Source organism: Urocampus carinirostris, chromosome 1 (genome assembly GCF_059441175.1).
Source record: "Urocampus carinirostris isolate Australia breed hairy pipefish chromosome 1, RoL_Ucar_1.0, whole genome shotgun sequence".
Taxonomy (NCBI): domain Eukaryota; kingdom Metazoa; phylum Chordata; class Actinopteri; order Syngnathiformes; family Syngnathidae; genus Urocampus; species Urocampus carinirostris.
In genome coordinates this window covers 38,304,175-38,326,159 of record NC_142349.1, presented here as the reverse complement: position 1 = coordinate 38,326,159, position 21,985 = coordinate 38,304,175, and the positions used below count along the sequence as shown (strand labels likewise).

General features: G+C 42.2%; 1 protein-coding gene and 1 pseudogene across 6 annotated transcripts in view; one reads left to right on the top strand and one right to left on the bottom strand.

The window, feature by feature from the left end:
* The window catches only part of LOC148374578 (zinc finger protein 521-like), a 200,774-nt gene that overhangs the window by 71,568 nt on the left and 107,221 nt on the right, over positions 1 to 21,985 (top strand). For all 6 annotated transcript variants that reach the window (XM_088338223.1, XM_088338214.1, XM_088338195.1 and 3 more), the window contains one exon: positions 18,424 to 21,911. In XM_088338223.1, the coding sequence (XP_088194349.1) occupies positions 18,780 to 21,911 (3,132 nt within the window). In that variant the 5' untranslated portion in view covers positions 18,424 to 18,779. The remainder of the gene's footprint in view (positions 1 to 18,423; positions 21,912 to 21,985) is intronic.
* Positions 17,053 to 17,270, bottom strand: LOC148374580 (U2 spliceosomal RNA; annotated as a pseudogene).

The window sequence follows — 21,985 nt, the reverse complement described above, 5'->3', positions numbered from 1 at the left end:
GCGAAATTACAGAACAATATATTTGTATTTCTAGTGGATTAAAACATTTTTTGCACAACTAATGTTGTAAATTCCTTGAACAATCACTTTCTTGAATATTTTCATAAAGAAATCTTGAACGCTAAATATGAACAGGGCTTTTTGCACAGCGCTGCATATACTGTATATTTGTGAGTGTCTTATTTTAATGTTCACACACATAAAGGCCAAGCAAAAGTGCGAACTCAAGGGGATTCCATATTTAGAAAGCCATGTTTCCTTTTTGTCACATCGCATTAGAATATTGCCAACTTCTCTCTCTTTCTCTCGCTCTTTTTGTCCCATTGAGGAATCTTGTAGCATTTTCTGCACATTTTACCTACATTGTTTTTCCAAAAACTTAACATCAGACCTTATTCTGAGTTGCTATAGACACTCGTCCGCCTTGGAATTTGTATTTGATATCATGAGAAGTATTCCTGAATGCAAATTAAGAAGAAGCGACCCACCTCTGACCAACAGCATTTACCATTGTTGGCTTTGCGACGTCCTAGCAATTGTCCCTTGCTGATGCATTGCCATATTTGCACACCGAATTTAATTAAAGGTCACCCTGGTTGTAATATTCTCCTGCCAATTCGGATAGCCACTTGAGCACCGGTACTGCTTTTATTACCTTCTCACTGTATCGTCCAATTATAACCATACAGAGGCAATATACATTAGCATCGTATTAGGGCCGCACATTCTGTCCGTGACAGGCAGATTAAAAAAAAAGTAATTACCTGATAAGGGTTTGCTGTCACTGATAGATGATATTGGGAGATGATTAAATATTCAGACACGATACGTGGCAGGATCCGTGGAATTGGGCCATCAGAGAAAAATGCACTGATGGACACTCCCTACAGGTACAAAAGGGTTTGATTTTGTTTTTTAAAGGGAAAGCAAATCCTAAACCAAAATTCTGTGCAAAGCATTCTGCATAAAATTCCGTTTGTGCGATTGGAAATTGAATTTATCGACAAAATTCTCCTGTTTTACAAATTTGAAATGACTCAAATAATTGTTTCGCCATAACTCAAATAATGAAGACGCAATCCAGTCAAATCAAATGGAAATATATTTAGATACTGTAATAACCAAATTGTCTTTTGTTGTAGGGAGGTTTGCAACAAAATGATGACACAATTTAATTAAAATAATTAGTTTTTGCTATGTTGTTTTAGACTCAAGGGTTTGATTTTGGAGGTTATATGTGCAAAATTACAAAACATTATGATGTAGTGGATTCGTCTGTTTGCCCTTTTTTAAATTGTTTTAATTGTCTACGATTTGATAAAAGGACCTTTGGGGGAAACCTGTAACTCGCATCGTAAAAAAGCTTTTCTTTGGGACTAGCATCATTTTTAGGAACACACTTCTGGCCACTAAAACAAGGTCAGGATACCACAAGTGGCCCCGGACTGTAGTTTGTTCACCCCTGTTACACACATTTATTTAGTAGTTGTTTTTGTATTATCATTGACTTTGCTTTTATATTATTTTGATTATTGTGTGTGACTGTGAAATTGGTGCTCTGGGTTTTTAGCCAGGGGAAAATGAGGGGATTGTGTTTTCTTATTGTACACTGAATGTTTTATTCAGCATTTTGAGTGTCAATTCATTGGCTCAAAAGGGGTTGTAAAATGTGTTTGATTTCATTTGATTCTACAATCACCCTGACAATATACCACAAAATATGTTTTTGTTATTTCTGCTGATAAACATGTAACTAGGAATTAATCAATCTGCGGTGATAGACGAAGAATGTAAAAATGCCCCTTCGTATTTTGCTTGGTTGTACTGCAGCTTCCTTAAGATGAAATTCAGGAAAAGTCAGTTATTAAAAAAACCCAGAATGAATTAGAATATGCGCATATTTCTGAATAGCTTTTAGCGTTATAGATTCCATATGATTTGGGGGAAACAAAGCGAGTCCTGAAATCTGTCAGCTATTTGCGCTCACATAATGTACACACATGTCGAGAGTTTTCTGGCACGCTTTAGTGGGCCCAGGGAAGTGCTGGTCCGGGGTCTGGTTGGTCCTCCAGGGAGCATCCGCCTCCCCCTACAGGCCCCAAGCGCCCGCCAACCCTCACAGCCCCTTCCCCCTTCTTGTGCAGTCTGTGGACACAGTGTGAGGCAACCAGGTTGCACAAAAACAACAACAAAATCATGTCCTTAGGAGTCTACTCCAAGACGAGAGATTCATCAGAGCGGTAATTGTGTCGAGCAAGGGATCAGAAGAATTATTAGAAACGCAGAAAATCTCGCCGTGGCTTTTTTTACGGTGCCTTTTGCGCTTTTTTCCACATTGATCCACCCTTCCATCTGTCATGTTTGTCTGGCGCTACGTCTCCCTCTTCTTCTGCCGCTGCTTGAGAGTCAGATCCGAGAGTTCGGTGAGGAGCCTTCTGGCTCGCGCCGTAGAGGAGGGATGGCGCTGTTTATTCATCTGGAGGGTATTAGAGGCGTGATTAAGCGGCGAGGCCGATGCGACGTCTGGATCGCTCGCTTGTCAGTCGCCGCCGGGACCCGGGCCAACAAAAAATGGGAGGGGAACGACTGCAAAAAGCACCGATGAAATCCGATTCTCTACGGTTACAGAAAAGAAGTAAAGAAAAATGTCTGTCTCGGGCTAATTATTGATGAATGCGGGTTCTCTTGGACCTTGGAGAGGTGTCAGCCCCGTAGTCACTGAGGGGTTACAAAATCTTGACATTTAAGACAGGGATGCATGAAAATACATCGTCTTGCTTGAGTAAATACTTGTTTTTTTCTTACTCTGCTCTGTGTTTTTGTCTCTCTCCCGGGCTGTCTCCTGTTGTTCTACTGCTGACAAGCATGGACGCCTTTGAGGAGATATCAAATGGAACCTCTGTGTATTAATCAGGGGAAAAAACGAAGTCACAGGTCAAGAAGCAAGGGAAATACATAAAGGGCGCACATAGCCTACTGTTTTGTAGGTATGTTTTAAAATGAGGGTTACTAGTTATGTGCACACAAAACCCATCACGGAGTACATTACTCGGAGTGTGTTTTTTGTGAGCTCTATTGCTAGCCAAACATTCTTATTTTAAGCTAGCTGAAAAAAAACATTTTTTAGGATTGGCATAATCTTGGGCTCTCTAGTGATGTTTCAAAATCACAAGTGTTTAACAACAGAAAATAACAGAAATTAAGAAACGGCTGTCTTTACCAAAAATTTAAAATCCCCACATCAGATGTTAGCTGTAATTCCCAGACTAAGCTGTGAGGAGCTTTATGTTATCTGGATTGTCGGATGAAAGTATTATAAGAACGAAAAGTAGCCAACAGTTAGATGACCTTGTACCTTGCTTAACTGTTGTGCCTCAACAAGACCGCACGCAAGTATTTACCATTTTTAAATACCTAAAACATAAAAGCGTATTTAGCTATTTTTATTCATCTATGAGATCGGACATTTGGGGACTCGATGTCGATAAAGACATGAACCCATAATTGGTTGTAACAGAAGTGTATGTGATTCCATCTTTACTCCAAAGATTCTTTAAACGGTTTCCCTTGGAGATGGAAAAAACAGGCGGATTTTCCTTTTTAAGTGATATTCTGCAAATATTAGGTGATTTTGATTTTGTTGGCATCAGTTTGATACTACTATTTAACTGGTATGGAAACAAGCATTCCTTTAGAAAAAGCCCCTAAATATGAATTATTAGTCTATTTATTTGCACTTATCAAAGTGCCCCCCCACCACCAACTCAATGAATCGTTGACTGCTGATCTCAGTTTTCAATACATTATAATGAAGTGGCCGAATTGTAAATAGGCTTATTTCCACACAGACCACAATCATTTTCTTTGAAGCAGATACATAGGACATATTTACTTGAATACTTCAAAAATACAGAAAACAAAAGTGCCCAGTGCAGACAGTGACCAGGCCTTACCAGCGACAGTCAGAATGGATTGCTGTATTCTGTATTCGATCTGCCGCAGTGTCAAGGAAACAAAACGCGTACACAAAACTCACAAACATGTCCTGCCTGCACCTGTCCTCCCTTGGAGCCGGTGCAGTGAGGCAGGCGATGGATGGCATGGCCATTCTGTGGGACAGATTGTCATCCTCTTCTCTCCCCCCTGCAAAGCTCAGTGTGGCCGCTGGACAAGCCAAGACCTGCTGGACAGACTTCCTCCTGTTTGTGCTTATGCCGCAAGCTCCCCTTAAGTCAACCAGCTAGGCTAGCAACGTCACCAAAAGCGCTGCAAATCATGGGTTTAAATCTTTTTTTTTTGGGTCATTATATCTGTTTCAAAACCATTCATCAGAGCAATACTGCTCTCTTTAAAATATTTGTGTGCGTGTGTTTGTGCGTGCATGTATTATTGCATTTCAGTATAACTCTTTATGAGACTTTTGCAATTCCCATATCTTTTGGACTCCTAGCTGACTCAAGTGGTCAGGATACCCGCAGAGCTGAATAGTCGATGTGCTGTAGTGTTATGTTACTTGCCTCCATCCTTATCAAGTGAGCATTCTGGAAAACAAAGCACAAATAATAAATCAGGTGGATAGTTTTCCTTCACCAGATGCAAAGTTTCAACGAGGTCAGTGCCCATTTTCTAAAACTAAAATTGGAACAAAAATGAGATTAGGCAGAGGCAGATTGGTAGCTAAAAACACTAGTATCAATCATTTGAGTAATCTTGATGAGATTATTCTCCTGAAACATGGTAGGTGCCGGTGGGGTAGAAAATGCAAGTCATATATAGAAAGGGCTTGGGGCCCCAACAGAGCATAATTATTTTGGGGGGAAAAATAAAAAATATCGAAATGAACATTGTCAAGGTATTTTTTTTTTCCGCATAAGTAATCTTATCCCCGCGACCCTACTTAAGATAAGCAGTGCAGATAATGAATGAATGAATGAATGAAAGTAATCTTAATCCCAAGAAAAAAACACTTTTAGAGGTTTCTCATCATATTTCAGTTGTTTCAACAAAATATTGTGCATACCGGTACATATTGATGATTAAGAATACTTTGCTTTTGTGGGTATATTTCTCTCAATTGTTAAAATTGTAATTGTAATTGGTACTAACATATGGATTAATCTCCTACCCCCTCCGAAATCTACTCCCATCTCTATTACTTTAGTGCAGACAAAATTGAAATGCAAATATTTAATATTAATGTATTTTTGTATTCCTTTTTGTCAAAACATTAATGCTCATTCTATTTCACACAGTATATCATATGTGCATTATAAAGTCTTTATACCATAAACCAAGGATGTCAAATTCAATTCTGCTTTGAAGCCGAATCCAGTGTTTTTGTTTCAATGAGGGCCGGATGAGTAAAAGAAGGTCAACCCAAAAGTTTTTTTCAGTATTCTGCTTTGTTATTCAGCTTACCCTTCATATTATAATCATGGATCTCAATAGACATTTTAAAAGCACAACACATTTATTCACCAACAATGGGAATAGACATATTTTCAAGTTTGGCATTGTATGTGTTAACTGGTTTATTTTAACAGTTGAGTGAATGCAGTTTTACACCTGAACCAACTCACCACGTAACACAAACTCAAGGAAGAGCTATGAAAAACATATATTTTGCCTTAATTGTCTATTGGTTTGAAATAAATAAAAAGTATATCCAAAATAAACGTTCTAGCAGTGCATAAGCAATTATATTTGACCACATCCTAGTGAATTGGCTGCACGCACAGGTCGGGATAGCGGCCGCCCAGCACGGGTGCGCCCAGGTCGTCACCAGCGGGGGTTTGGAGGTGGCTCGGGCTTTCACACGGCGTTTACTGCCTCAGCCCATCCGCCCGTCCTCCCAGCGGCAGCTTGTGAGTTGCATTGAGTCGGCCCATCTATTCCCCGACCTACTGTAGATAGCAACCATGTCTCACTTTCATCCGTAGCCCGTCCCCCCTCCTGCTATTGTGATCTGGCCGCCCTCGAAACCTAAACCCAGCCTCTAGGTACGCAACACCTTTAACACCTGTCATATTTCTAGATGTACTCATCTGGTTACGAACATCTATTTCATGTTTTAACAAATTCCGTTTGCATGCTGGACGTCAGGTCTTTTACTCATTTACTGCCCCCTACGGGCCAGAGAGAGCATTTGGTTCGCATTTATTTATAGAAATGACCTTGAGACCGTTTCTTTTTTGACATGTTCAGGACTTTATGCCTGGACTTTATGAAATAATCCAACAGGCCGGGCCCAGCCTTTAGGCCAAACGTTTGAAATTCCTACTATAGACCAACAACAGAAAAGAGGAAAACACAGAACATAGTAAATGATGACCGGCCGCCCTACTTTCTTCAACCCTGGCATTCCATTTGTCTAACTTTCCTGGTGTGCCACTGGGGCAGTGTGGTTTCTGGGACAGTGACCAAGTGTTCCTGTCTGAGCTGGGGGACATGGCTAATGTGGACAAAGTAGTTGACACTTTGACGTTTTTCCCCTGGCTGAAATGTGCGGCCCTTGACCACATTGGCCACATTTCACACTCCAGTCTATTTGAAGGTGGGCAATGTCAAATATTTGTGCCATATTTGAATCAAATAGACCTGGCATCAACAGTGGAAAAAAAACTAACTGCAGCTCCAAATATGAGTGGCAGGTAGAACATTGGTAATAAAGAAGTTATTTCAAAGGACACTTAAACACACGTTCTGTCAGGGTGTTTGGAGATAACGTGAACATTAATTTTGCCACGTCCTCCCAATCGATCTTAAGTGACGCTGTCACAAAGCGCGGCATACATGACGAGTGCGCTGTTCAGATACACGCCTCTACTTGGGCATCAGAAATGCTTAAGTGCGGAGATGACACACGCGTGTGCCCCGCGGGGGAAAACGTTCACTACTTCTTCCAGAATAATAATAATACGAAAAGAAAAGATCACGTCTGTGAATATGAAAGGAGGTCATGGTGTTACATCAGACAAGTTGTCAGTTTTTTTGTTTATTCAATAATTCCCTAATCCCTCATGTGCCAACAAAAACACTCACAGTAAAAGCACATCTTTTATGACAAGCAAACACAGGAATGTGTTCCTGCTTTCCGAGAGCCTAAAACACCTTGAAAGCAAATGGATGTTTTTCATGTATATATTACCTTATTTGTGCAATGATTAATCGGTCGAAAAATATTGCCTACCACAATCACAGAACACTACATTTAACAGAAACCGAACCTGGAATGTGGAAGTGTGTGTGCCGAATAATAAATGCGAGACCACCAGAAATATAGATGACATGTAAAAAGGAATTCGATTTTATCTCACAATCACATTGTTTTATTCACTTTCCAAGACATGAATGTTAGAGAATGGATAAAACAGTTGTCCTGAAAGATATAAATAAAGGCACAAGTAGGGAATCAACTCTTGGGTGTATCTAATGATGATTAGATTTAAAAGGACATCAAATAAATACATTGTCAATATTATTTCGGTATTGTGTTTATAGATTATGTTGTCAATATATAATGCTAACACGGCCACACATATTCAACAATGTTAAAATACAATTATATATACGGTACAGAGCATACCTGATTATAAGCCGCACCCAGTACATTTTCAAAGGGAAAAACATTTTGTGCATACATAAATTGCACCTGACTATAAGTCACATTTGCCCACATTGAAACATGAGATATTTACAAAGAAGACAGAGTTTTGATAATATACGGTACCTAAACACACTAACATTCTACCGGTGTGTTGCCGGACTTTTGATGAACAAATTTGTGTCTGTACGATGTCACTAGTCACTGAAATACATTGTGCTACATTTCATTGGAAAGCTTAAACTTTTGGCATTCAAGATTTCAAAATATAATCATCACGATCAGTCTGAAACAAGATACCCAAAAACTATAAAGCTGAGGTAGTTCCCCATTATGTCCCCTGGCTGCCTGAGACTTCTTTGAATGTCCATGAAAATGGCTTGATTACATTAAGGACAATTCATAGAATCCAACCGAGTAAAATATTTCATCTGATAATGCTGACAGATGAATAAGAATCCGCCTTAAACATGTCTGCTTCATTGGACGTTGCTTCTTGTAATCCATTTGTTTAGCCACATTATTTCTGTTTACACATAAATTAAATTGAATTGAATTGAATGCCTTTATTGTCATTTTACAAGTCCAGTGGAACCTCGGTTCTCGACCATAATCCGTTCCAGAACCCTGTTCGAAAACCGATTTGTTCAATCACCGAAATCGTTTTTCCCATTAAAAGTAATGTAAATCATTTTTCATCCGTTCCAACACCCTGAATGTTTACCATGAACGTAAACATGAAGCTAACCCAGGCTAATCGTACGTTCGCATTAGCGTAATCTTCCGTACGAAAGATTACGCTAACATGAACGTGTAAAAGTAAAAAAATCTGGTCGTTTACACGTCATTTAGCACCCGGGTCTCCACAACAAGTGGCTAGCGCTTCATTGGAAATGGGGCTCCATTACAACACCCTGAATGTTTTACGTAAACAAAGCTAACCCAGGCTAATCGTACGTTCGCGTTATCGTTATCTTCCGTACGAAAGATTACGCTAACATGAACGTGTAAAATTAAACAAAGGGTAAAGGAAAGAATTATGAAATAGGATTTCTTACCTTTGTGGTGCTCAGCAGAAGCCATGCTGTATGTATAGCAAGATCTGAAACTCGCACACCTTCTTCATATTTTGCTATTATTTCTTTATTAAATGCAATAGTTGTACGCACTACTCTTCTTTTTTCACCTGTAGCAACTTTGCTGCTTGCACCGACCTTCTTCAGAGGCATAATTAGGGGCTAAAACACTTGGTACACCTATATTAAAAGCGAAAGCAAAACGAAACACGTCCGCACGTGATAACAGTTCTTCACGAGGGGTGGGGGCAATCTACACGATCTACACCCGTACGCCGCTCAGCATCGCACCCTAGCGTACAGGCGTTCGAACTCCGATTATTTGACCGAACAGCGAAGCAAGAATTCTTCGAAATTTTTGGTCGAGAACCGATTCGTTCGAACTGAGAGGCGTTCGAAAACCGAGGTTCCACTGTATAAGGAAATTTGAGCTCCACCATAGGTGCACACGTAAATAGAAAGAAAAAAACATGTACAATAAAAAAAGTGTAATCAAGTAAGTAAAAATGTGCAATAAAACCAGTACTGAGCTACTGTCGGCAATTTATATACATAGTGTCTGAAGAAGTGCAAATTTGCTATCATATGGCTGTGCAAAATGATGATTAATTCCGCTTCAGTTTTTTAGTGCACACTGGAGTTGAGAATGGTGACAGCTCTTGGGAAGAAGCTCTGAGTCTGTTTGTTTTGCCTGGAATTGCTCTGTAGCGCCTACCAGAGGGCAGCAGGTTTAAAAAATAGAAGCCAGGATGTGTGGAGTATCTGATGATTTTTTTTGCTTTTCCCAGGCACCGGGAATTATGGATGGACAAAAATGGTTCTTTGTTGGTTACCCTCTGCAGTCTCTTTCTGTTCACTTCTGTACAACTTGAGTACCACACAGACACAGCGTAGTTCAGCAGGCTCTCAATAGCTGACCGTTAAAAAATCACCAGCAGGTTGATGTTGAGTTGCTACGTCCTGAGCACTCTCAGGAAGTGCAGCCAGACGGACTTTTTTGATCAGTGCTAAGGTGTTGGCTGTCCAGGAGAGGTCGGCTGGGATCTTGAACTCCACTCGCTCTACATTTTCAGCGTTGATCTGCAGGGGGGCAGGGGCGGCCTTATTCAGACGTAAATCCAGGATGAGTTCCGGGCGGCATAGCTCAGGAGGTAGAGCGCTCGTCTTGGGATCAAGGGATCCCAGTTCGAATCCCGGCTCGTCCATGTTACATGTCGAAGTGTCCTTGGGTAAGACACTGAACCCCTAATACCCCCAATAAGCAGGTTAGCGCCTTACATGGCTGCAAGGCCGCTATTGGGAAATGTGGAGCACATTGTAAAGCGCTTTGGGAAGTCATTGACTTGAAAAGCGCTATAGAAATGCAGATCATTTCATTTCATTTTCCTTAGTCTTGTCAATGTTCAGGGCCAGGTTTTGAGGGCGCACCACTCACTAAGTCTTGGGACCTCATTTTCTGTAGTTCTCCTCGTCCCTCTCCGTGATTGGCCCACCACCGTTGTGTTGTCTGCAAACCTCACAATGATATCTCAGGATGGGTGGGTCTGCAGTCGTAGGTGTATAGGGAGTAGAGCAGAGGGCTGATGATTCCCAATATGGTAGTTAGCACTCCCCTTTCAATTGACACCTTTTCCATGATGAGAGTCTGTTCATGCTAGTGTTATTCATACACAAAGCATACATTTCATTAAACTTGCATCTTCCTCGACACATTTAGTCACCTTGTCTTGTTTGGGCGACCATAAATTGGCTGCATTGTTGAATATGCGGCAGGGTTGAAAGCTTGGGAAAAAATTCACAGCTTATCGTTTGAATTTTACAGAAGATTTTTTTTATCAAAAAAGAGGGGCACGCGTTATACACGAGTGTGCATCATACACAAATAAATACCGTGAATTTTGCGCTTTCAGTCATATGGCACGTATTTAAAAGAAAAAACACAGTTCACGCTCACATCCTCAACAAAGGACAACATTTAAAAACCTTCAAAAAGCATGAGCCAAATTCAGATTATTAAACTAGTGTGCAAACTTCCATGACTCCTCTAAAAGCACCTAATCATTGTTCCAGCGGCAAAGAAAACAAACAAAAAATGTGTCCATCTATTTTGAAAAAGCTCAAATAGATAAAAAGCAAACATGAATATAAATATATCCTCGATGTTTGCGGTCCAAAAATGGCAGACAACCTGTTCCCAGTTTTAAGGGCTTAATTCGAACTGCAGTATTTACTCTGGGAAAGGTTACCATGAATGAGCACAGAGGAAGCGGAGCACAAAGAAGACTACAGTCTGGTATGAAAAACGTCCCTCCTTGCGTGTGGGAAAATGTATATTTATTGCTGGTTTAAAAAGGTATATAAAATGTGGCATAATGTATTTCAGTGACTAGTGACATTGTACGGACACAAATTTGCTTATCAAAAGTCCGGCATCTTTGATTTAATTAGTTCTTACATATTTCAAATTTGGAAAATTCACTCGTTACACGAGCAATTCAAACTATGAACACGATCCTGAAACGAAAAAAGCTCATATAAAGAGTTACCACTGAATGTCATATATCTCCTATATTATTTATCTCATATATCTTGGTTTGTATATTTTGACTTCACACAGTATATACGACACAGCCCTAATGGTAGAAGTCTGTGCACTGCTGAATACCTTTGCAGTTGTTGAGCTTGCTTTGTTGTCATGTAAGTCAGGGCAAAGATCTCGTCTCCAGCTGGCGCAGGGCTATGGCGTACTCCCCACGGCCAGTCTTGTTTTCTTTCACGCGTATAGACATTTAACGCAGCGAGTGGGAAGCGGCAGGGACACGACTCCCAAAGAGGGACGGGCCTTAAGATGGAGGTCTTCCTCCCAGGATGTGACAGACCGTCGGCTGAAGGATGCTCAGGAAGGCCTTGGCAGTCCAACAAAGACAGCCCTTCAGCTGCAGGGTGTAGTTTTTCAGGCCCCAGCATCCCCTTTGGCAGCGGCACAGAGAGTGCTGGCGTGCACAGCCCAACCGTCCCCCCCTCCCGAGCCCCGACCCGGGAGACTAGGAAGTAAGGCCCGGTTCTTTTATTTACTCAGGCTGCTGCTGAGGCCTGGGCATTTCTTGTCAGGGTGAAGAGGAGGGGGAAAAAAACAAGTCCATCTCTCTCTTTCCTCTACCGGTCTCTCGAGGAAGGATTGCGCTTTCATCCAGCGTTGTTCACATACTTGTTTTGGCCATTGGACTGCTATCTGTTTTCTGTGTATGTGTGGGAGAGAGTGAGAGAATGAACCTGCATGGCAAGAAAAAAATGTCTCTTGTTTTTATTGTCCTGACACTAAAACAAAGAACTAAGTCACTACGTCTTTACAGCAGCAGAACCTTTCAGCCTCGTGGGATATTACATCGTTAATAAATAATACACGGTACAACTTCTCTGGCCAAACCCCTCTTTGGGCTTTATTTGGGGCTTTGATAACTCTTTTATTATGTTTTTCTTCATAAATCATAAAAACAAAAACAATTCAAAAACATCTTTAAAACTTTATCCACATGGTTTTTTTTTACATTTAATATTTTATTGTTCGCCATTATGCAAGTTTAGAACAATTTGATTCGTGGGATGATAAATGCCTGTTTCTTTAAATTTGATCAAATGCATGTCAACGGCGGGTTATATTGTTTTCTGATATTAATAAATACCTCCAATTTTATTTTAGGCATACCTTTAAACCTCAGCCAATTGCTCCCCTAATAATAATTGCAAAGCTTACAAATACAACGAGGCGCCTATTTACTCACAGCAAGACACACTTTAGATTGAAAACAAAGATACTTTGTGTATTTTTTAATTGTATTTACCAAATCATCAACACAATTCTTTGAGCATCTTTCTTAGTTCTTTCTCCACTTGCAATGAATTGTGTTCATTAATTTACATAGCATATTAGAGAATTAAAGCCAAAATGGACACGACGAGATCGTTCTATCAAAAAACGATTTAGATAATAAAAATGTGTTTTGTCCCTTACAAAACAATTATTGTAAGGTGAACACAATTTTAAATGATCAAAAAACTTATAAAATAGGGGAAAAACATATAAATTGACGGGTAAGTTTATGTGTCTTGTTTGTTATGTATTTTTTAACATATCACATTTTAGTAACTGAGCGGAAAAGCGCCTCTGTTTGCAATTATTGGCAAATTTTAATTTATTTATTTTTAGTGGTCAGGATCTTGTCACTGTTGCTAAGACATTATAAAACTGTATGGGTTTTAAACAAGAGTTTTACAATCAAAAAAGTTGCTTCTTTTTGGAAGTTTTAGTTTCCGTTGAGAAGTTTCACTCATTATTAAGTACCGTAAATTCCGGACTATAAGCCGTTACTTTTTCCCCAAACCTTCAACCCTGCGGCTTATTCAGTGATGCGGCCAATTTATGTCATTTTTCTAACAGCCGCCAGCGGCGCTCGAGTACAAAAGGTAAGATTTAGACCGGTGGAATATATGCGCCGAGGAAGACTGCAACTTCTTAGCTTGTGCACAAATTGATTTAGCGTAGACATATCCTCATCGTACAAATTGCAAAAAGAAAGGCACATGACGTAGCTTTCAAGCTAAAAGCCAACGAGCAGTCCGACCAAGAAGGAAACAGAGCTGCTACATGTAAACTTCACCTTGCGAGCGTGTTGCTTAGCGTGTTATTGAGTAAGGTAGCGTGGGACGACATCTATATGACAAAGTCTCTTTCCCATATTGGGGAAGACGACTTTGATGACATCAGTTATAAGGAGGAAGATGAGGATGGTTTACCGTGGTTTCTACAAGTACGGTATGTTTTTTTTAACAGACCCGTTCACTGTGTTGCGAGCGTGTTGCTAGTAGCGTTTTGCTACCCTTCACAGGCACGGTTTGGGATGAAAGTTATAATATTATAATTAAAGCTTTGAAAACTCTCTCGGTGTACCGTCTTTCTTTGTGAAGACGTGTAACCGATGTATAATATGTATTTGCACCTGTATATTTTTGTAATGTATTTATTTGAGACACTTATTCTGATATGTTTTGGGAATTAAAAAAGAGGGGCGGAGCAAACGCGGGCTGACGGGAAGTGGGGTAAAGGTGAGTGAAACCTGTTGTCGCGGCGGACAATAGTGGATATATATTTTTCCCACCCTTACCTTTGGAAATATAGACTTTTTTTCCTTGGATTGGTTTCAACAGGTACCCAGACTCTGCGGGTCTGCATCAAACCTTAAGTACCGGTATCATTTTCTGCTCATTTTGCGGGCTGTGGTTTTTGGACTGTGTACTTTATATTCAGTTACAATCGCGGGACACAAAGCCCGGTTTGGGCTAATTTTGTGATTGTGTTACATGTTTTAATGTGGGCGCATGTGGCTTATATACAGGTGCGGCTTGTGCAAGTACAAAATCGGCTTTCCTCTTAAAATGTGATGGGTGCGGCTTATAATCAGGTGGTATGGTCAATTTTTGAAAACGTGTGTTTACATTCCGAATTGTATTACGGTAACTCAGGAATTAACTTAGTAGACATATTTTCCTGATAAATGTGTGACTCAAATACAAAATGTGTGATTATGTCCATCCTAAAAATGTTGATAGAAGAATGTGTTTGGGTGCTTGATTTATGATATTACTACTGTACATTTAAATCTTAAAGTAGATCGAAAAATAAGAAAAACATTGTATGGAATGAGCGCAATTGTCGGCCAGTGGAATGCTTGATGACATTTTTCTCTCAATTATTTCAACTAGCCTTTAGCGGTGTGGTATTCGAAGGTGGGTTTTTTCCCCTGAATATTTCCGACGTATTTGAGAGGCCCTCATGCTTCCAGAATACTTGACAAACTGTTTTCCAAATAATCAGTCTCTTTGATGAAAACTATGTTCTGTTTCAAATATATGTTTATGTTCCCTCAGGGTACTGACACAAAATTAATAATTGATGTTGAGCAACTAAGCCGACAACGGAATGACAGCTTGATGGCGTCCTAAGGCAAATATATCTGCATTTAGGACCGTCGGATTTCATTTAACCTCATATAGGGGTCCATTTGTTAGTTTGTTTTACGACATCCTCTTAGCACCAGTACATTTCACTGCAAGGCATGGGCTGGACTCATTTTTACTTGTACTGCCTCTATGGCAGAGCCCCACCTCTGCAGAAGAGGGCACTACAATGTGTCAGCCGCCCCCCAAAGCAACAAAGCAAAAGCGTAGGGAGGCTCTCAAACCAAGCAAGGTATGCGCCCTGAGAGAGGTATGTCAAGTGGGCGCCTCGCCAGCAGGCTAAAGGTCTATCCAACTAGCGATATTAGCGATACCAAGTAAGCACTTGGATTGATACGATTGTCCTTGGATAAATATTTAGCTTGTCTACCAATTTCCTCAAAGCGTGCCTTCTCTATGCAGAAAGCGTAGTCCATCTCTCTCTCACCCAGCGCCATCAGCCAATCTCCAAGTGTATGGCTGAGTGTGTGACTGACATGCACATTTAGCACCTCCCCCTACCTGGCCTCCTGTATCCTGCCTGCCAGGCGGAAGAGAGAGCCAAATCAATATACCCGCCCATTCCAGAAACTAAAAATAACAGAGGCAAAAAGGAAGCACAGCTTGGTTTGATATTTTTAAACTACAGAAAATAATATTGCTGGGTGAGTGACGAAGATGTCCACTACTTTGGCAACACCACAGATTGATGTAAACACACAGAAAAAGAGAGCAGAGCTGCAACCAAAAATGTAAATATGTTACTGTTCCTGAACAAAAACCTGTTAATCTGTCGTCACTGTGTAAACAGAGCTAATGAGGGACATGTGATATTATATTTGCATTACTGACTTTTTCCAAAATATTGTCCAATGGAAGGGTACTTTAGTTGCCTTTTTGACATTGTTATACAGTATCTGTTTTCTTTACTTTCTGGCTTTTTGCGTTTGACTCTTGGCTTTCCTTCTTAAAAAGTTGTAATAAGAATATTTGTATTTTTTATTGTATTTATTGTATTGTTTATGCTTTTGAAGTTTGCAATGGAGCTTTTTAATAAAAAATATAAATATGTTTAGTGCTTAAATCTTTGTGCTGATCTTATTGTAACACCTATACTGTCAGACAGAGGGAAGAAGAGCTACGGGTTACAATGACATTCCTAAGAAAAAAAGAATAAGTATCGATGGATTATTTTCTGTATTTAATTGGATCTGATATATAGTAAAATTCCCAGTATCACCCACCCTTAATGCTTAGGTGGGCTCCCAACATCGTGCTCACGCCAGGGGTGAGAATGAGGGAAGGGCGCTCCGATCGCATCTGTTTCCTGGAGATAGACCCTGATGAGGGCAAGTGTTCATAGGGGGCATCATATTCTGACGAATGGCATATCGCGTTATAATAACAAGAGGAGAGGAGAGACATTTGGATTTGTCGGCTCCGTTCTTTACAGGTTGGCCCCTGCAAAGAAGATTTTCCTTCAACGCCAACCCCTTCTCCTTCCATAAATCTCCGCAGTTCCTCTTGTTTTTCCCCCTTCTAAGCCGGACCTTTCAGCTCTGCATTTTCTGAAGGGGTTGGAGTTACGCTATTTAGGAAAGGAAGCCAAGAGCACTTAGACAGGAAGAAGTGGCCTGTAACCTTTTGAGCCCGGGGAAGTGAGTGGTGTTTTCCCAGTTGTGTTACTGTACAATGCAAGAAACCAGGAGACCAGTAAGATTTTGTAATGCGTGTGGGAGCCGTATCATAGGCGTCCCCTCTACCTTGTGTGTATCTGCACCTGCTTGTCCTTGAAAAAGTGAAGCTATGCCAACAGGGAATTTCACACCCAAAACATCAATGCCAATGCAGCAGATGGTGCTGTTTTCCTGTTAAGTCAATTTTATTTTAGCTGCATTTTGTTTCACAGCATGTGGTCTTTCCATGGGTATATTCCATGTTATTCTTTTTTAAATTGATGAATCCAGGATTACTTGTTTTGTCCAAAGGGTCGAATGATACAACGAGCAATTTACCTTTTTATAGAACATTTCAAGGAAAGGCATCAGTTTCTTTTGGAAGTGCTATCAGTGTGTTGTGTAACTCTCTCTCTCTCTCTCTCTCATTTAAAAATATGGATACACACACACCATATTTTGCACACTAACTGAATAGTCTTTTTTTCACATGTTTTTCATATAAAAGGTGCACCGGACTATAAGCCACATCGAACCTAGGGTTTTTTTTAGGGGTTTTTAAGGGTTATTGTTCTATCTTCGTTATTCATTATCCATTATCCGTTATCGGTCAGTTTATAATACGCTACAAAGCCTAGGAGACACTTACTCTCAGCCTAAAGGCCAAGCTAAGGTCCTAGCCCTAAAGCCTTGCTGCGATCATTGCGAATGCACCGTTCCCGGAGGTACTGCAATACCGGGCCGATGCGTGGAGTGGACAGAGCAAGCTCTTATTCCACCTAGGTCGTGAGAGGGGTTTTTAAGGGTTATTGATCTATCTTCGTTATTCATTATCCATTATCCGTTATCGGTCAGTTCATAATACGCTACAAAGCCTAGGAGCCGGGACACTTACTCTCAGCCAAAAGGCCAAGCTAAGGTCCTAGCCCTAAAGCCTTGCTGCGATCATTGCGAATATGACATTTTAACAATTTTTCAGCACACTGAAACCTAAGCCCTAGATCACTAGTGATAGAAATGACATATGAAAAAGCCTTATATTTTATTTCATCATCACACTATTTTTACTCAAGGTGCTAATAAATGCAAAAATGCAAAATGAGGGAAGCAACTCCTTGCTTTGGGTCTGGCAATATGGGTAAAATAGTGTGATTATGAGCTAAACTGTAATGCCTTTGCGTGTGTAATTTGTATCACTGGTGGGCTAGTGGTTGAGTACTGGCGCTCTTAACACCCTGATCCGGGTTTTATTCCTGTTGCATTCAACTGTTTTAGATGTTTGAATCAGTGGCCCAACGTTTTGTTGGAAATAGAAGCATTTTTGCAATATCAGTTGACCTGCTTAAGCTGTATGGCCCTCGTTTCGCTCCCTCTGTGAAAAATTCCTTCAAGCATTATTACTTGCCTCGCAGCTTTGTATACTGATAAATATGATAATAATGTGCCTTCTATAATCACATATATATTGACTGATGCTCTCAATGTTAAACTTTTCATGAAAGTAATTTGTCTTGCCGCTGAGGGTTCCCTTATGGTTTTGTAAGGCTTTGGTTGAAATTGCTTCATGTTTGCTCCCATCCCACCCTTGTAGTTTTCTGTGTGTGTTTTGGCTTTAAAGTTATTTCAAGGGCCCATGTTTTTTTTGAATTTTTTTTGTAGTCCTGTTTCTGTTCACAAATAATAGAAATATTCTAATTTACCTCATGCCAGGCTTACATCTTCTAGTGCACCCACTGTCTTGCATTTGCTTTAAATGTCAAGCAGATTGTGTTATGAGTCACAGTGTGCTAAGCCATTACATGGCCACATACAAGGTTAATTGTGGTGAAAGCATTTTTTTCTTATTATCGTCTCTAATTATACTTTCAATTGTGTGTTATATTGTAACTTTTGATGAAACCTACTGGGAGACATTGTTCAGTGTTACTTAAGATACAAAATCATGCGCATTGTGCTTGCAGTTAAAATGATTGACAACACAATCACTATCGAGACACTAATGGGTTGCTAACGCAAGATTTTTCTTCCTGAATTGCCGTGCTAAATACTTTTTTTCTTTCTGTTACCTTTCCAGACGGCGCAGACATCGAGGACGACCCATCATGTTCTTGGCCGGCGTCGTCTCCGTCCAGTAAGGATCAGACGTCTCCCGGGCACGGCGAGGACTATGATTTCGGAGAGGACGAAGGGGGACAGGGCCTGCCGTACCCGTGTCAATTCTGCAACAAGTCTTTCAGCCGCCTGAGCTTTCTCAAACGTCACGAGCAGAGCCACGGTGACAAACTCCCCTTCAGTTGCACGTTCTGCAGCCGCCTGTTCAAGCACAAGCGCAGCCGCGACCGGCACGTCAAGCTGCACACCGGTGACAAGAAGTACCATTGTGGCGACTGCGACTCGGCCTTCTCCCGCAGCGATCACCTGAAGATCCACATGAAGACCCACGCCTCCAACAAACCTCATAAGTGCCCTGTGTGCCGGCGAGGCTTCCTCTCCTCCAGCTCATTGCAAGGCCACATGCAAGTGCACGAAAAGGGAAAAGAGGGCACCGGTTCCAACCTCTGCAGAGTTGACGACTGGAAAGTGAAGGAAACGCGCAAGTGCAGCAGGTGTGAGGAAGGATTTGATGTCCCTGAGGACCTCCAAAGGCACATTGCCGAGTGCCACCCTGAGTGCTCCCCGTCGGAGGACGGAGGGCTGGGCGCCACACTTCAGTGCATATACTGCCATGAGCCCTTCAGCGACGAAGGCACTTTGCTTACCCACATTGACCATGCCCACAGCCGAGATCGTAAGAGCCACTCGTGCCCAATCTGCTCTGAGCACTTCTTGTCTGTCGAAGACCTCTACGCTCACATGGACATTCACCAGCTCCCCGAATCAAGTAACCACAGTAACAGCCCTTCTTTACTGACGGTGGGCTACACTTCAGTCTCAAGCACCACTCCAGACTCTAACCTTTCCGTTGACAGTTCGACAATGGTGGAAACAGCGCCCCCTGTTCCCAAGACTCGGGGAAGAAGGAAAAGGGCCAGTCACAACACGTCTGATGTCGGGGGGCGAGCGGCCAAACAGCCAAAGGTTTCTTACAGTTGCTCGTACTGCAACAAGCAAGTGTTCTCTAGCTTGGCTGTGCTTCAGATTCACCTACGAACCATGCATCTGGATAAACCAGAGCAGGCTCACACGTGCCAGTTTTGCCTAGAGGTCCTGCCATCATTATTAAACCTCAATGAACACCTAAAGCAGGTCCACAATGCCGAAAGCCTGCTTGTTGGCTTGTCCGATTCCCTCCTTCAATGTAACTTCTGCCCCGAGATCCTCAGCGATCTCAACGCACTGCAGGAGCATATCCGCTGTTCCCATGGTTTCCCAAGTCCTGTGGCCAAGGAGAGCAATGCCTTCTTCTGTCCTCAGTGCTTCATGGGTTTTTTGACAGAGACATCCTTGGAAGAGCATGTCCGTCAGACTCACTGTGAGGGCGGCAGCATTCGTTTCGACTCTCCTCTGGCAGTCACCCCCAAGGAGCCCATCGTAGAGGTGTACTCCTGCTCGTACTGCACAAATTCCCCTATCTTCAACAGTGTCTTTAAGCTCAACAAGCACATTAAGGAGAATCACAAGAACATTCCTCTTGCACTTAACTACATCAATAATGGAAAGAAGACCTTGCACGCTCTCAGCCCCTCATCTCCCATAACTATAGACCAAGCATCCATCCTCAAAACAGGCGGATCCACCACACGTTCTGCTAGCGAGTTCATATGTAACCAGTGTGGAGCCAAGTATACAAACTTGGATCTTTTCCAGACTCACCTGAAAACTCACCTGGATGGCCTGCAGCCCCAACTGACATGCCCCCAGTGCAACAAAGAGTTTCCGAACCAAGAATCCTTGCTGAAACATGTCACCATCCACTTCACAATCACGTCTACCTATTATATCTGTGAGAGTTGTGACAAGCAGTTTACATCTGTGGATGACCTGCAGAAGCACTTGCTGGACATGCATACTTTTGTGTTCTTTCGGTGCACCCTGTGCCAAGAAGTGTTTGACTCAAAGGTGTCGACCCAACTCCACTTAGCAGTGAAGCACAGCAATGAGAAGAAGGTATACCGCTGTACCTCCTGCAACTGGGACTTCAGGCACGAGACCGATCTGCAGCTGCACGTCAAACACAGCCACTTGGAAAATCAAGGCTGTGCCCATCGTTGCATCTTCTGTGGGGAGTCGTTCGGGACTGAGGTGGAACTGCAGTGTCACATCACCACACACAGCAAAAAGTACAACTGCCGCTTTTGCAGCAAGGCCTTCCACGCCATTGTGCTTCTGGAGAAACACTTACGGGAGAAGCATTGCATCTTTGAGGGAAAGGGGCAAAACTGCGGCGCAAACGGTTCAGCTGTCAGCGGGCCGGACGGCCACCTGAAAGATGAGGCTGAGTTGCAAGGTCTTCTAACCAACAGCCACGGGACGGGGACCACTGGGGGATCTGCGGTGGAGTCCCAGAACAGCCATGATGGAAGTGAGGAAGAGGTGGAGACTGCGGACCCCATGTATAGTTGTGACATATGCGGGGCTTCTTACACAATGGAGTCGCTTCTCACAAACCACCAGCTGAGGGACCACAACATCCGCCCTGGGGAGAGTGCCATGATGAAACGCAAAGCCGAAATGATCAAAGGGAACCACAAGTGCAATGTATGCTCTCGTACATTCTTCTCCGAGCCCGGTCTACGGGAACATATGCAGACCCACCTTGGGCCCGTCAAACACTACATGTGTCCAATCTGCGGGGAGCGCTTCCCCTCTTTGCTCACCCTGACCGAACACAAGGTCACTCACAGCAAAAGTCTCGATACAGGCAGCTGCCGCATCTGTAAGATGCCTTTGCATAGTGAGGAGGACTTTCTGGAGCATTGTCAGATGCACCCTGACCTGAGGAATTCTCTCACGGGGTTCCGGTGCGTGGTGTGCATGCAGACAGTCACCTCCACGTTGGAGCTCAAGATCCACGGGACATTCCACATGCAAAAAACTGGAACAATGTCAACCAACCAATCCACTGGTCGTGGCCTCGCTCACAACCAACAGTTACACCATGTCCAAAAACCATTTAAATGTGCCTCTTGCTTGAAAGATTTCCGTTCAAAGCAAGACCTAGTAAAATTAGACATCAACGGCCTGCCGTATGGACTCTGTGCATCTTGTGTGGCCAACGCTGGTTCGAAAAACTCCAGCCCCACAATGAATGGAGGCAGGCAACAGCTGCAACAGGGCGGTGCTGCCACCCCGGCGCCAAACCCCACCCAATGGGTCCAGGGCGAGAGTCTCAGCCCAGGTGAGGGTAAAGGCAAAGCCGCTTCTTCGTCGTCCTCATCCTCTTCAACATCCTCAATGGCTGCCACAAAGACTCGGTGCTCAAGCTGTAATGTGAAGTTTGAGTCGGAGGCAGAACTGCAAAACCATGTCCAGACTGTTCACCCTGGAGATGGCAACAGTGGACAGCTGAAGACCCCCCAGATCTCCCCAATGCCCAGATCCAGTCCGTCACAAACTGAGGAGGTATTTTGGCTCATATTTGTTTTACAATGTTTTGTTCATTTTTATGATGATGAGACTAACGAGATAGTGTTCTA